Source organism: Ambystoma mexicanum, chromosome 2p (genome assembly GCF_040938575.1).
Source record: "Ambystoma mexicanum isolate Mex_15411 chromosome 2p, UKY_AmexF1_1, whole genome shotgun sequence".
Lineage (NCBI taxonomy): Eukaryota > Metazoa > Chordata > Amphibia > Caudata > Ambystomatidae > Ambystoma > Ambystoma mexicanum.
In genome coordinates, this window is record NC_090923.1 from 780,065,422 (window position 1) to 780,082,955 (window position 17,534).

The following is a 17,534-nucleotide window of genomic DNA, read 5'->3' on the forward strand; positions in this document are numbered from 1 at the left end:
CCCTCTGGAACAGCCTTCCTGCCTCCCTGAAACTCGAGGAGAACCATCTCCGGTTCCGGAAGCACCTCAAAACCTCTGCCTTCTCTCCCCCTCTCCCCTGCTAAACTTACTGAAACTGGACTGAATCTGCAACTGGGCCACTTACCACTCTCGGTCCTTGGCCCAGCCACTCTCCCCTGCACTGCCTCCCTGGCAACCGCCAGCACCGCGGGACTGTGTCTGTATCCCTACAGCCCCCCTTCCCAGCACTTTTTTGCACTTATCTCGCACCGCGGGACTGTGTCTGTATCCCTACAGCCCCCCCTACCAGCACTTTTCTGCACTTATCTCGCACTTGCCACTAGCTGGCCCTTGTTATTTATCCTGTATGCTCTTAACCCTGTACTGCACTCTCTCATTTCCACCTCCCCTCTGCACTTTTCCCCTCCCCTCTACCCTTGCACTTGCGCAATCTGAATGACACCTGGCCTAGTAGGATCGTTGTCTGTCTTCCCTTGTTCCCTCCCCGCCTCGTCGCGCCTTGAAACATAGGCGCGTTACAAATGCTATATCATATCATATCATATAAAGCATACAGTCTCATATTTTCTGAGGCGATTGAGATGTTATGTGCACCTCTTAGCAACTAAATAATTACAATGGACATCATTATGAGGTTGCCGGTATCCTGGCAGTATTGCTGCCAGGATATCAGCAACTGGTAACCCATTACTGGCACTTTTTACAGTGGAATTACTGCCAGATTATGAGTCCAAGTAATGGTGGTAAATCCCCATTCCATGGAGTCCCAAAGGACTTGATGGAAGAATGTGCTGGTTTTAGTGGCACAATTAAAACCGGTGCCGGTAATACCAGCTATTTTTGCCAGTGGGGTAGCAGAATTGCCTCCAGCTCTCATCTCGATTTAATACCTGCCACCCCATCAGCAAACTTGGATTTGCCAGTGCGTTAACATGCCAGTAAATGAAATCTGCATCGCATTTTGACAGCACTGGAAAGCTCCTAATGAGGCACAATATTGTATATTATTAATACTAGAATCTGACTATTCCCCTCATGAAAAATATATCCATTTATATGTGTCCACCTAATCCAGCACTCTGAAAAAGTTATGAAAACCTCAATGCTATAGTACCAAGTGATGAAAAGGTCTTCTTCCAAATATTTATGGCATAAGCAATTCAGAAATTAACAAAATATATCAGATTTTTTATTTGAAACTTAGTAGTAAATTATATTTGCAATCAAATGATGCCTTGTCTTAAGCAATCATTTGATCATTGCAATCAAATGATGCCTTGTCTTAAGCACTTTAAATGATGTTCATGTACATGAATGATTAACAATGGGGAGGTTTATGGTCTTGGCGATTGCTGCCTTAGCGTGGTTCCAAGATGAACTGGAAAGGGCGGGGAACATTTGACAGAAAGGCGCCTATTGGACGATCATCAATGTCTTCAGTGCTGGCAAGAGGCTTCAACTTGAAGTTCTGAAGCATGGTGGCGAAATAGATGAACAGTTCCATCATGGCAAGGTTTGATCCGATGCAAACTCGTTTGCCTATGAGAAAAGAAGAGAGACACAATTACATTTTTAACACAGTCAACAATGCAAATATTCACACCACACATTCATCTTGTAAATTCCTCATTCATGTAGAAACCTAAACTTACTTAAAAGGGAGTTTGTTAAGTGTATTTCAGTGCACATACTACGAAATCAAATGCCAAAATGTAATGTTTGGAAATTATTTAAAGGGTGTCAGTTGTGGACGCCAGGAGGGGGGTTTTCTTTAAACGTATGACCTGTGTTCATCAACCAACTGCTGACCAAGGGGAGAGGATTCTAAACACTATGTTCACTCAGCTTTTCAATTGTTTGACACTTCCAGCAAGAGTGCCTTGTTGAATACAACACATTAACATTTGCACAACTTTTGTGTACACTAGATGTGAGCAATAACCGTGTCCCCTGAACCACTCCTTGGCTGGACTAAAGGCTTGAAGGAAAAGCCTTTTGAGTGATGTCATTGTTGTGTTATTTGAGGCTGCATGTTGCCCTCAATTTGGATTTCAAAACTGACGTGTTTTTTGGTTTTGTTTTTATTAATGGATCACCACTGCCTCACTTATAATGCCAATGTTTATGAGTGTATCCTCATGGCAAGCAATACAAGTCTAGCTAGGTTTTAGACACTGTTGCAGCGGAGGCTTCTTTGTAGTGTTTCAATGGAATTTTTCAATATGAAGTCTGAGAATTCCGATTATCAATTGCAAAATACACTCAAGGGTTTAAAATACGGCATTTATGGGAGATGGATTGTAGCCAGCATGTGTTTCGCGACAACAGTGCCTTTTCAAGCCTCACAATTCTTCACAAATTATGCAGGAGACTGCTGCCCTGAAGAGATTTTAAACTCTCGTGAAATATAGGAAGAGCTAACCATTATATACATTGTGCCTCATTACGACCCCGGCGCTAAACCATGGTGCTATTAGCACCATGGTCCATGCCGGGGTCCGCCATGGTGAATGGCGGAATTACCGCCCCATTCCAAGGTTGGCGGGCGGTAATTCCCCATTCACCATGGCTCCTTCCCCATTCCCATTTTTGGCCCATGGGGCTCAATGGGAATGGAGAAGGCGCTAATTACGGCACCGTAAATTATGGTGCCGTAATTAGCTCCTAGGTCCCTTTGCGGGTTGGTTTTTCAACGCCTGCTAAAAGCAGGCGTTAAAGTGCAACCCGCAAAGGGACCTCGTAATCAGGCGTTAAGGGTTTAACGGCACTGACACCTTTTACGGAGCCGTTAACCCCTTAACGCCTGGGTTGTAATGAGGCCAATTGTATACCAAAGAGCCTGCAGCACAGTGTACGCATCAGGAGAGTAGGGGTCTCTCTGGGTGCCGGGTCGAGCAATTACTCTGCTCACTTCAATTAGGCCTTGTAAAAGCAACATGGGCGTGAAACATGTGTTGGCTAGAGTCCATGTCCAATAAATGCCATATTTCCCTTGCGTCTATTTTATCATTGATTGATGATCACAATAGTATAATATAATATAATATAATATAATATAATATAATATAATATAATATAATATAATTCTTCTCGAGCAATCAAATAGGAAAACATCCAAGGAACCTCTGATAAAAGGGTATCCTTTAGGAAGCTAAGGTTTTCTTACTGGAGTAAAAATGCACTCGTTTAGAGTGCCATTATGAGTGGTACAGTGACTACTACAATGTTTAATTTATGGGGGTGTTTGCCAGGGCTCAGCCCCGGCACTTATTTCTGAGCCCGGGCACTTATATTCTCAAATGCAGTCTGATTATGATGTGTTGTTTTGACATCTTTATTATTTTATCTCTTATTCAGTAGCTGTCCCACAACAAGCAACAATCCTCTGCACTGGGCACAGTCTTGTTGCCCTGAGCCGGCTCATCATATTCATGCACCAGGTGACCCAATGGGCAGTGCAGGGCTAGTTATCAGTTTTCATGGAGAACAATGAGTTGGAAAGTTACAATGCAGTGTGCTTGTGGTGCTCACACTATGCTCCAGTCATCCCACATAATTTTGATGCAGCCCCACTACTGTAGTAAACAGCAACACTAACAGAACACTGTGGGTTGACAGCAAGAGGATAGTCACCAGACACCAGAATAAACACAGGGGAAGCCAGGGAAAAGGCCACTACCTAAGAGAAGTGTCTGTCACGATTGCCAACCTAAACACAAACATTTTGCTGCAGTGTTTGACAAGCAAGTTCATCAGTACAGGAATTATTGTTCCTGCACTTGTCACTCAATTTAACATTAGAGGAAAGCATGCTTACTCTTTTTGTGTGGGTAGATGGCCAACATATTCCACTTGCTGGCTATAGAATCCGAACAAAATGTTAACAATGATGATGTGCTTAAAGAAGCACTCAAACATGTGTCTTAAACCAGCATGTTATGCTATTTTATGTTGAGTGGCATTTGTAAATTGCACATCTCCCATGGGTAGTGTAGTGCAGCCATCAGCCACAATAGCCATGGAATTTGCAGCTTTAATCCTACATATGCTGGCACTGTGGGGAGCAGCAGGGGTGGTGGCAAAATCGGGCCAAGAGTCTCACACTGCAATGCTTCCCAGGTGTGCTAGAACATATTTGGGCCCTGGCACATATTTATTTTTCTCACAATTTAAGCACTGGTCTACTCCTAAAAAGTAACCCTTTTCTTAGTCTATAGCTGTGCACAGTTTGTTCACAAATATCTCAAGGGATGCATGCAATATAATATCCTACAACGAAAGAGTCAAGATTCTCTAGAAATACTTCAATAAGGAGAACAGACTGCACATTGTGGAATAGGGGCTGGAAGAAACACACTATGACCTTGTCAGCCGGTATGACTCCACCAAAGACGATATAGCATATCTCCAGATATATAATTGTCTATGGGGACTTCAATGTCAGCGTCAATATAGTAATAGAGAGGTCTGAAACAGAGAGATGCTGCAACTCGCCTTCCAGCAAAGCAATAACAAAGATGCCCTGTAGTAAGAATACATGGAGTATACCTTCGTATCCAATGAACACAAATGATTCTCAAGGATGATATACTTTATCGTGTTGTGGAACCAATTGGCCAACAGGTACTCCATAAGGAACATCATTTTAACAGACCACAGGGTTGTTTCACTATCTCGCTCTTCTGGTGTCCTGAAACCCAATCCAATATTTGCAGTTTAACATACAATGCTGTGTTACTTAACCATTGTATAAACGATGGAAAGAAGATAAAAGATCTAAATCAGTAAACTGAGTGTGCCATCGGGTGGTGCATTGTGCGATCACTGAGAGCTGGCCTGTGGGACAGATCATCATAGCCAGCAGGAAAGACAAGGGACACAAATGCTTTACTCACAGACTCTAAAAGGAGCTAAATAATGTGTTAGGTCAATATTCACATGATCTATTAGACACTATTGTGTGAGAGTTACTGGCACAAAATTATGCAATGAACAAAAACACAAGAAGCGCTGAGTATGCCCACTTCATGCCTCTGGAATCCGGATGCACAGAACGAAGAGCCCGATGGCATCTTTGCAGCTTGCATCAGGCAGAATGGTTTCCTTTACTAAGGTCATTATCCGTTTTCACCTTGTAGAAGTGACCCTAAACTGATGCAAATGTGGTAACAGAAGAGGACTTTGAAGACTCATTTGTGGAAAAAACAAATCTCAGTAATATGTCAGCAGAGGAAGTTACAAGGATCTCCCAAATGAATTATAGGAAGTTAAGAATGCTATTTCTACAATGTATTTCGGAATGTCTTCATGGTTGGGTGGCTTTGCAACTGATTTTCAAAGTGATTTCAAAGTAAAAGGGGGAGTTACTATTGAGGATTTAAAAGGAGAGCAAAGGAAACACAAGACCTTTGGTATCAATGTGGTTGGTGAGAAAACTAGCCTGGCATGAACATAGGAAAAACCCAAGAGCAATGTACTTGCCGCACACCGACATTGTTAATCAACACAGATACAAAAGTACATTCCCAGAACATTGCAAACAGAGTAAGGACAAAGATTTTTAATATGAATCCAGCAGCTTTTAATAATGGCAGAGAAGATGTTCATGACACCCACCTCCAGTTGAACATACAAAGGCCATTCAAAAATCAACAAGGCCTCTTGGCAGCAATACAAATAGATGCAGAGAAAGCATTCAATCGTGTGCAATTGAAACTCATGGTGTGCAATTGAAATTCATATACAAAGCCCAGGAATTATTTGAACTTGGCCTCTATTCAAATTAATTGAGCCCTGTTTGACAGTCAATTGGGCAAATTACATTTTTATTGTTTCATTCATCCAAATTATTGCTGCCAGTGATGCTAATTGTTGGGTGTAGAACATGAGTCCCATATTGGGTAGGAGTGCCCCATGTCACTCTTTTTCTACACCATTTAGTATTGTACTTTGGTACAGGGTAGAGGTGCCCCATATCACTCTTGTTGTACACCATTAAGTATCATACTTTGGTACAGGGTAGAGGTGTCCCATGTCACTCTTGTTGTACACCACTTAGTATCATGCTTTGGTTCTGGGTAGCGGTGCTCCACGTCACTCTTGTTCTACACCTTACTATTAGTATCATTGGCAGCAATGATTTCAATGAATGAATCAATAACATTTATGATTGTGTATGGACAGGGATTCAAAATCTTTTTAAATTCAGATAATACATATACAACTTCATCCCAACCCAAGTCTTATACCAGCCCTTATGAGGATGTGAAGAAATATGGGCACATCTGACAAAAGAAATCAGAAGCACTACCCTTGTCTGATTGCAAGTCCTCATGCATTTTGACAATGAAATGGTCAGAGGATGACCTCAAATATCTAGGAGAAGTCTTCCCAAGAAAACCTTCCAAAATATTCAGACGACATTTTGGTGGGTCACTTGTTAATGTAGCAATAGACACAGAGAGGTGGCACAAGATAAACCTCTACAACTGACGCAAAGTACACTACATAAAAATGAATGCTCTGACACTTTCCTCTACAAATATTACAATAAGCCAATGTATCTAAGTGATTAAAACTACCAGGAATGGAGGGCGCTAGAGGGCCGACCAAGATGGCGGCTCCCCTGTGAGCTCCCAGGAGTCTCCCTTATGAATCCTGGCAAATAGCAACATACTGAAGCTGATCCGTCCGAGGTGTGCATGCGGGATGAAAATAATTATATGAGCCCCAGCAGAGCCCGAAATCCAGAGAAAAATCGACCCTGGGAGGCCTGTGGCGACGTGACACCACGCCTGTGACAGCCAGTCTGAAACAAGGACTGCAACACATGCCGGCTGCCCGAGGAGTGGGCTGAGGGGTCCGGGTCAAGACGCCAACGAGGCTATAGCCGGTGGTGCCCTGATCTGGCCCCAGATTGAAGGCCCCATCAGGACCCGCTCCGAGAGGGAGAGAGACAGGACCGCACAGCGAGGAGAGAAGCAAGTAAGTGCCGGGTGCCAGGGCGGGAGTGCCCGTCAGACCGGAGCATTCCCATGTGAACTGAGTGGGTCCCGGCAGCCACCTTGTGACGTCCCACTCCCCCCATCTGCCGTACCCAGCGGGCAAACAGCTCACACCAGGAGGGAGAAGGAGACCTCAGTGCCGAGCGGCCTGCCCCACAGCCAGTAAGGAGGGGAGGGAGACAACAGCCTGGCACTGAGCACTGCACAGGAGCTCACCAACAACCTCTGAGGCCTGGAAGGGGACAACCCCCATAGACAAATTCCGGGTCTGCACTGCCCCAGCAGTAGATCACCCCAACTACTGGATACCAGGCGGAGTCGGCGCCCCCCACCCGAGAGGAATACAGAAGGCACACGCCACGACATCCTAAGGCAACTGCAAGCTCTGCATAGAGGAAGCAGGGCCACAGTAGTGGTAAAAAGCGGCGGCACCACTGCAGCATCAATTTTGGGCAACATCAACCTGGTCCAGGCTCCGCAAGACATAAATAGGGCTCCCACAGCCCACAGTTTCCAACCTCAAGGGGAGCACTAGGTAACACCCCGACCTCAGACAACACTACTGGGCAACCTCGCAATATAAGCACAGTTACCTACCAAACAACCCCCAAGCAAACAGACAAAGGGGCTGGCAGAAGGGGCCGCACTACCAGCGGTGCTACAGAGCCATATAAGGAAAACCTGGGAACCCCCGTCCGGAGTCCCCTCCTGAACTTGTGCATATTCACTGGTCCTGGTGCACCGCGCCCTCCGAGACCTACCAAAACTAGAAACGGCACTTCACAACAATAAAATGGGGAAATCAGACAAATCTCAGAGGAAATTCAACTTCGACGCTGGGCCTGTACCCAAAGACTCAAGGCCAGATAATCACCCAGATTTCCCGCAAAACCACACAAGCCCAGATGGAGACCAACCACATCAGCTCGATATCCGTGAGATCCTAATGGATTTAAAAACAGGGATTGGCAACTTAGATAGTAAAATCGACTCTCTGTCGTCCAAGGTAGACTTGCTCCAGCATCGCCTTAATAAACACAGAGACAGACTGGACAATGTCGAGCAGAGGGTCTCAGATCTAGATGATGGCGCAGCGTCACTAACATTGAGAGTGTCAACATTGGAAGGCCAAATGAAAACAGTCATGACCAAGAACAAGGACTTAGAGGGGTGCTCCCATCGAAACAATATAAGGGTGGTCGGAGTCAGAGAACAGCAGACGCACATCAAGATGGAGGACCTCATAGAAACAATACCTCTTCAGAAGCTCAGCTCTTATGCAACTATTTGTCGTAGAGAGGGCTCACAGGATCCCGTCAACTAAACCCTCCCCGGGAGCACCTCCCCGCCCAATCATAGCCAAGCTGATCAACTGCAAGGATTGTGACAGAATTCTAAGGCTGGCCAGGGAGAAAGGTAACCTGCACTACGACAGAGACGCCATACAAATATATCCAGATTTCTCCCCAAATGTCCAGGCCCAAAGGAGGTCCTTTTTGGCAGTCAAATGCCGGCTACGTGGAAATCAAATAGTATACTCAATGCTTTTCCCCGCAAAACTTTGTATTCAATACAAAGAGAAAGTCCACTTCTTTAATTCACTGGAAGACGCCAGCCTATTTCTCGACAGACACAGTTGCAAGGTCACTAATAATGTTCCTGCGGCACCCCGGAGAGAGCGCGCAGAAAGAAACCCACCATGAACCCCAAATATGCAGCACAACAGTGCTATAACCTAATGATGTTCAACTTCATGTCAACACACTCAGTCTGAGAAGGGAGCCTCCACCCTTGGGAGGACACTAGCGCCCCACATGCAGCAATGTTAACTTCATTTTGGGGGGTTACCAAACGGACGTGTTGGGGGTTGTCCGTGAAAGGTACTGTTTATTGGAATTGTTATGGGCAGATTCCAGATTGCCGCTCCCAAGCCGCCATGTCCCTACGTCCCCAGAGAGCAAATCAAACAAGCGCTAACAAGCCCCCTGCAGAATTGCAGAGTCGCTGCTGGTCACTGAGAATCGACTCACAAACTTGCGGCCACGAACAACTAACCCACCTGGCCTATTCAAGGTAGCAACGTGGAATATCAAAGGAGGTAACATACCATCCAAAACAAGAAAGATTCTGCAATACCTCCAGCAACACAATGTGGACGTCGCTATGATCCAGGAGACCCACCTGTTGCCACATAAAGAACAGCTTTGGGCTCGTCATCATTATTTTTCCTCCTACTCATCGTATGCCAGAGGAGTGGCCACCCTCATAAATCCCAAAGCCAGTTTTTGCGTGATAAAAGTGGAAAAAGACAAAGAAGGTAGAGCCCTCCTTGTACAGGGAGTCATAGCTGGGAGAGAAGTTATATTTGTGAACTCCCATGGCCCTAATGTAGATGGGGCAAACAACTTTGATTGGGTGCTCAACCACCTTACACAATCCAACCCAGCAACCATAATATGGGGCGGAAACCTAAAAACACATCTAGACATACAGAAAGACAAATCGCAGACCCCAACAGCCCAACCGGCCAAACCCAGCCTCCAAGTGCAAGAGATATGCAGAGCATATAATCTGATCGACATCTGGAGACATGAGAATTGGGAGAACCGCGAATACACTTTCACTCGGAAGTACACCACACAAGCTCCCGCATAGACTACCTCCTCGTGTAAGCACGAAGCACGCTCAAATGGGGAAAATGCAAAATCCTCCCGAGTACCTTCTCAGACCACACCACAGTGACACTTGAATGCATTGTCCCTAACAGCAAACCAAGAACACCTCACTGGCGTTTTAAACCCGGAACACTAACTGACCAAATATTAGCTTCCGAACTATGAGAGGAAATCACTACCTTTCTGGATCTCAATCAGGACACAGTCTCGTCGGTAGGAACGCTTTGGGAAGCATTAAAATGTTACATAAAGGGGGTTTGCATTGGCAAAAAAATGGGATATTAAAATTAATACAACTCGAACTGGCCACCAGCGAAGAACGCTTGAAATCCCTAGAGCTTCAGATCACATCTACAAATCAGGCGCACATCCAAGCGGAACTCAAATAAGAACTACTGAAGTTCAGGTCCACAGCAAAAGGCGAGCTAAAATTATTAAATCGTGGCCACCAGATACGCCAATACGTAGAGGGGCAAAGACTTGGAGCCCTCCTGGCCTGCTTGATTGCCGCTGACAGGAAACCTACCCTGGTGGAAAGAGTGCGCTCTACACAAGGTACAATGGTACATACTGAAGCAGAAATAGGTGACGTGTTCCGTACCTTCTATCAGAACCTTTACATTGCAGGGCACCCACTAGACACCGAGATCCTTCAGAACTACCTCGCTGACACAGAACTATACTGGGTAGAGATAGGACTTACCCCTAAACGATTCCATATCACTGGAAGAGATCCTAGAAACGATAAAAAGTCATCCCAATGCTAAAGCCCCCGGGCCAGATGGCCTGACAGGGGAATTTTACAAAACATTCGCCCCCATTCTGGCCCCTCTCCTGTTGAAAGTTTATGAGGAAGCATCAGAAACAGGAATTCTCCCTCAGAACCTAAGAGAAGCCAACGTAATACTTCTACACAAAAAAGACAAACCGTCAGAGGTATGCGGGTCATATAGACCGATTTCCTTAATAAATCTAAACCACAAGATCCTGGCCAAAATTCTAGCCAACAGGCTTCTCCCCCTGATGCCGGCGCTGGTACTCGCTGACAAGGCAGGCTTTGTACCCGGCCGCAATACGACATTCGGCATAAGAAGAATGTTCGCGGCCATGGAAGCCCTTGACCCCTCTCACCAAGCAATTGCAGTCCTTCTGGATGCGGAGAAGGCATTCGACTCCGTCGTATGGCCTTTCATGTTCGCGGTACTCAAGCAACTCGGGCTTGGGAACCATTTTGTTAAACTAGTGTCGCTCCTATATAACGAACCCCAATCAGCCATTATCCTAGGTGCAACAAAATCTGCAGCAGTCAAAATCCAATGCGGAACCAGGCAGGGATGCCACTTTCAGCCCTAATATTTGTACTGGTGATGGAGCCTCTGGCATTGGGCCTACGCACACGGCAAATCCATAGAGGTCTTTCCATAGGGCCCCATAAGCTTATTGTCTCCCTTTACGCCGATGGCATAGTACTATTCATTCAAAATCTCCACGAAAATTTTAACCCCACGATGCATGAAATAGTTACATTTAGCACAGTCTCAGGTCTGAAAATAAATCACGCCAAATCAATCTTCTTCCCCCTAACACCCAGTAGCCACAAATGTGCAGATGACTACAATTTCAGGTGGGAAAGCTCACAAGAGCGGTACCTAAGGATTCTTTTATCCCAAAGCTATCACAATATTTTCTGAGACAACTATGAGACAACACTGAAATCCCTTCAAGAGAAGGTGGGCAGATGGAAATCACTACCACTGATGCTCTGGGGGAGAGCGTCATTGGTCAATATGGTAATTCTCCCCAAACTTCTCTATCTGTTTGCCAATATACCAATCCTAATACCACAGTGTTACTTGGGGAAAATAAAGAGCATCATACTGGAACTAATCTGGGCAGGTAAACCAGCGATGGTAGCTTACTCAACACTGATATTACCTGTGGCCAGGTGCGGTCTTGCGCTCCCTGACATAGAATGATATTACTGGGCCGCCCAGGCACAATTGTTGAGCCACTGGTACTCCACCCATTTCATCAGGCCACACGTCCAGATAGAGTGTGCCCTTGCCACACCTAACCTACTAAGAGCGGTCATCAGCAGCCAACAACCAGTGCCCCATACCACCCTGAACGTGGTACTATCCACTTACACAATCTGGAAACAAATCGCCCATAAATTAACAGGGTGCAGACAAGAAACTCTCTCCACCGGCACGTTAAATGTATTCTGGGGATACCCCTCACAGCTGAGAAGGTCTTTTATCAATGGGCCGAGAAAGTTCAAGTGCACTCACTGGGTGACCTTTTTGTTGGTGGAGCTTTCATGACACCACAACAAGCCAAAGAACGAGGCGGCTCCACCTCACTCGACGTATTCATGTACTTTAGGCTGCGCTACACTCCAGGCTTTCTTCCCTTCATTCCCACAACCACCACCAACGTGGCAACTACTGCATGGCGCGATACAGGCACAGGGGGAGGGAAGGCTAGTCTCATCAATATACAGATCTCTCATAACTAACACAGCCCCAGAAAATATGTGTACTAGAGAGAGATGGGAAAAGGCGCTAAAGGCCCCCATTCCAGATGACGAGAGGGAGTATATACTGCATCAGATGCAGAAAGTCGCACTGAATTCACATTTCAAGCTCATCAATTTCAACTATCTATACCAATCATACTAAACCCTGGCCAAAAGGAGCAAACACCGACCAGAAACAGATGCAATGTGCGAGAGATGCGGAACACCAGCAGCTGACTTTATCCATCTCGCATGGCACTGCCCAGCAATAACTCAGTTCTGGTTGCAGGTCCTTCAAGAGTCAGAAGCAATATTAGGAGAGGAACTAAGACCCATCCCCACAATAGCGCTACTCGGAATGACAAAACTGCTAAAACCTACGTTAAGGAAACTAGCAAATGTGCTGCTTGTGTTAGCGCGCAGGAGAATTGCCATGTCATGTGGTCAGGGTCCAGTCCCAACAATGGCAAAATGGCAGAAAGACATGCTTTACTGTCAAGACGCAGACTCAGAATTCATCAAAACACTGCCATTACACGCACACCCACCAGACATCTGGGGCCCCTATGTAGCATATTTGTTCAACGGCAAAGATGAATCGTCAACCTCCTTGTCTCCAAGGCAACCAGACGTTTGAGTAACAACATGAAACTGGAGATAATCTGAGAGCAGGTGACCCGCGAGGGGCAATGGAGAAGGGCACTTTAAAATAAAATTTAAAAAAATAAAGTAAAAGACTTCTCACGATCCGGGGGTGCGGGTGCTGGATCGGCAAGAGGATACAGGGGTTTGTTTTGGCATAGGTTGACTGGCCCACAGTTGGGCAGTCCAAGTTTTGGTTGTAACTGTACGTCTGAAAATGCATAAATAAAGTTTTTTTAAAAAGAAAAAAAAACTACCAGGATTAGGTTGTTGTACATTTGGTCAATTCATGTTGAGTGCATACATGCCAACCCTCATGATTTAGGCAGGGGACTCCTAGTTTCTCTATTCAGAATGTTGATATTTTTGACTTTCTCCCTCTCTAGAATATTTCTAACCCCGATGCAATACAATGGTAACATTCAATTCTCATGTATTTGGTGACAAAATCTCCCTCTGAGGTACAGCGAAAAGCTGGAATGTATATGACTGACCTTGGTCGAATTTGCACAAAAAATAAATCCTATGGGGTCTCGGTAAAGGCTTATTAGGACATCCCTGTGTGTGTCATCCTGGAGAGAAATGTGATGAGAAGTGTGCACCCAAGTGAAAATATTGTACTAAAAAGAGTCACTGGACGGTGTCCACACCTGTAGACAATGTGATGTCCAAGGATGGAATGGCTGTCCATGAAAAGGTAATACATCTGATAGCTATCCCCTCCCCAGCCCATTCGGCAGCCCATACATTAAACAGTAGAGTAGCAGGACAAGAAAACCACTTGGTGGACCACCATGAAAACAACAGTTTAATAAAGCACGTTCTATTAGATGGGACTCCTATAGATCGTGACAGGCTTCAGAGAAAACTAAGCTAAACGGCTTTCGGGAGACACTAGAATAATGAAGTGATGCAATGAGTGGTTCAAACAGCAACATATCTCCCGCCTTTCAACCAGAGCCATAATGAAAAATATAAGAATTGAGATGTTTTATTTGAGATGGGCTTTAATAATGAGCAAATTAATGTGTGGGCCTCATCACTAGATGTTATAAAGATAAAAAGGCATACAGTACTAAAAACAGTCCTAACCCAAAATGAGTGGCAGAACATATTACTTAACATAAAAAGTAGAGGATGATATGATATGATAGGTTATTTATAACGCGCTTCATACCCAAAGGTTTCTAAGTGCGGTCCCGGGTATCGCACCTGTGTTGCTCCATGTCGCCTTGCTTCCAAGGCAAGCATGTTGCCCCTGAGCTATCTTCCCGAGAAGATGTGATCCGAGTGTATGATGGGTTCAGCAGAAATAATTTTTTCGGATGTCGTGGAGTACAGTAAGAAAATATAAGTAAGATCGCGCTCTCTCAGGTGACTTCTGGTAGTGTGGAAGAAGGCCTGGTAAAAGTATTGAAATGTCGCCCTGTCTGGTCCTGCAACATCTCTCAAGAAGCCCCGGAGTTCCCCTGAGAGCCATGTGCAGATGACCCTGCCTTGAAGGTAAGTGCCTTTGGGCTGTACATTTCGTCCACGAATTGCCTCGAAAAAATGGCTGCCCCTTTGTTCCCATCTAGCCTCCCTGAGCCTTACCTTACACAAGGCCTGCCCTTAGTGGAAGCTTCTTGGCCGCATGGTGTTGATAGCAGAATGCTCCATGGGAGCTGGCTGGTGACACCAGCTCCTTTCAGAGGCCCGTTTTTGATGCCCTCGCAAGATCGACCTGTCTGGCCCTGTCCGGGCCTGGCTGTAGTAGCCACCACTCTCTTACTGTCACGAACACCAGGCATCGCCTTGGCTCTGTTCGAGTCTTGCCTGTTGCAGCAACCTACACTACATCTGTATTATACTGACTCACATGTTTGCTCACCATTGGTAAGGCGCCAGTTATACACCTCTATGACACTTGTTCTTGCATCCTCATCTGAAGTGGCCCTATCTGCGTGGCATGGCTCTCCTGGACTTCATCATTGTTGCTATAACTGGCTATTCTTATTTTCATGCTCATACACACCATTCTGCGTATTTGCCCCATCCATTGCATGCACGTTACTAAAGAACCATAAGTTCAGAACAGTGGGTAAGATACCATCCCAGCCACAAGTGAAAGACTCAAGCATTCACTCCTTTATCCAGGGGACACGGTCCTGCTCAGGAATTTTGTACGGCTCTGGTTTAAACCCAGACTTGAGGGCCCCTATATTGTAGAGCAAGCCACAGAGCATGCAGTGAAACTGAATGGAAAGAAAGCTTGGAACTACATTGGTGACGTTAAACCTTGCCAAGGTATGACCTATTCCTATCTAAGGGAAGACGATTTGATGCAAGAAGAAGACAAAGACAAAGAAGAAGAACAACTGTGGATAACACTGTCCAGAGATGGAGAGTTAGGGGAGGACAATAAGCACACCTAGAATAGGCACACTACCTTTTTCTTTCAATAGGTATTGTCAAGAAAGTACAGACAGTGCAAGCCATAGGGTACTTAGTAGATGTAACCCTTTTCAGAATGCTTTATCCGCTTTGTGATACAGACAGAACCTGAATGAGTGATTCCTCCACAATTGCCTTTCTGTTGTATGTTGCCCACATCTACCCACAACTGACCCGTGGAAATCTGTCTATAATTACTCTTCTTGGTGATTCAATAATCTGTATAGTGTGGGATCGATTGTTCTTGGCAGCATTCACCCGATTCTATAGGCATTGAGCTTAATCTAACATACACAAACAAGACAATAGCGCATTTCTCAGGATTTTCAGGTGAGTTGCACAAACCTTTAGATCAACGCACAGAAACACTCAAGAATAACAACATGGCAAATATAATCCATAATATTGTGATAATGTTTTGTGTCTTCTGCTGTTTTTACCTCTCTATACTCCTTGCTTTACGAAGGTTGGTGTTTCCCCAAACACATGCTTTGACACTTACTAACATAGCCCTGATCCATGCTGTTATGGAAGTCATATCTAGGCAGGCAACAAGCACTGCTAAAGAAGTCAAAACAGTTAGACACAGTGCTGAAGCAGATTCTAACCTACATAACTCATTTGGCCCGTACATTTAACAACATGTGGTATAGCCACATGGCCAAAGTGGGGAAACACATGACAAAACAGAGATGTTATGTTTGCTCGCTCATCCCCTATGCCATGAGTGCAACCAGAACATTTGTGACAAATTAAATTTCAGTAGCAAGAGCACAATGCCTCATGCATTTATCGCTATGCACAACAAGAGGACGATTTTAATGGAAGCGTGCTGCACTAAAATGGATGACAGTGACACAGAAGGAGTTACAGTGTCCCAAGAAAGGACCCATAGAAATAAGAGGAATGTCAGGGTGCTCGGCCAGGCCACAGGTGCTGGTGTATGGACAAGTACACACAACAGACAGATGGAAAGAAGAAGTTGTTGGGTTCCAGTGGAAGTAGTACAGCAAGAAAATGACAAGTGCCTCTAGGAATGGGAAGCAAGTGTCAAACTGCTCACATGGGTAGAAAACAAAGCAGGACCCTTGCCCATCATACCACTCAAGGGAGCAGCTTTATGTTCCAAAATGATGGTGAAGGAGAGGTTGAAGAAAATATAAGCATATAAGCAGATTTCAAAGATACCAGGCAGAAAGGTCAGAACAGCAGTGCTCATGGACCACTATTGGGCCTGTGGGTCGAAGGCATACCCAAGGCATACCTGCAGCTGCCACCCAACTGGCGAGGAATATGTTCACTTGTACATCTGAACATTCCAGCATTAGTAGTGCCTCAGAAGGACATACAAATAGAAGGTGAAGTGGGAAAATGGAAAAACAGGCTCCCATCTTCCCCCTCTCGCGCCTGGCCTAAAGGTTCACGGCCCAAGCACCCGCCACAAGAAGAGTTTGCCCATCTACCAGACGACCAGATACCCTGGTTCAGGAACATAAGGATGTGTCCATCTGCCTGCCCAGCAGCCCGCCCTGCCCATGCCGATGCCTGCGGCATGGATCAACTGGACTAAAACTATACGTCGTTAGAGATGCCATGACGACCTAGCCAACGGATAGCACACATGTGCCAACATACACACTGGACACTCCCGCACCAATCTACATGAAGAATATACTCAGTGCTATGACGTAGGCGACAGACATACTCACGGACGTGCATCTTTATTATTTTCCACATAGGCTCTCAAAATGCAGAAACGCAAGACGCATCATGAACTCATCTAAAGAGCTTGCTTACGCTTCCTCTAAACCTAGGTGCCATAATGAGAATTATAACGAAGACACGATACTGGTCATAAGACAGTATGAGACTATAACCTAAAGCGCCTGTGCACCAAACGGTTCCACCTATACACCAGGCATAAGTAGGCCGCAAGCAAGAGCTCCCGTGGACGTTAACAGAACAAGAGTCAGGTTGCTGATCTTGCAGAATGAGCCTGGCGAAAGCAGACAGCCAAGGTCGTAATGTTGCAAACCCACATTCCAAAAGCAGACCATCAAGGGCACGATGTTGCAATCTCGCACGCCGTGCACCAACATCAAAGTTGCACCTGCAATTAAATCAGGCACACAGTGGAAAAACAATATTAATTGTGCAGAATTCTGCCTCAAACACGGTCCCACCTCACGTGACCAAGCCGAACCTGACGAGATGCCAAGCCCAGGAGGAAAGAGGCGTCTG

At 45.5% G+C, this 17,534-nt stretch overlaps 1 protein-coding gene across 1 annotated transcript in view; it reads right to left on the bottom strand.

The window, feature by feature from the left end:
- Positions 1 to 1,175: 1,175 nt before the first annotated feature.
- Positions 1,176 to 17,534, bottom strand: part of LOC138566787 (cytochrome P450 2F2-like) — a 646,300-nt gene continuing 629,941 nt past the window's right edge. Inside the window, exon 9 of the mRNA XM_069644441.1 lies at positions 1,176 to 1,560. Within this exon, the coding sequence (XP_069500542.1) occupies positions 1,379 to 1,560 (182 nt within the window). The 3' untranslated portion in view covers positions 1,176 to 1,378. The remainder of the gene's footprint in view (positions 1,561 to 17,534) is intronic.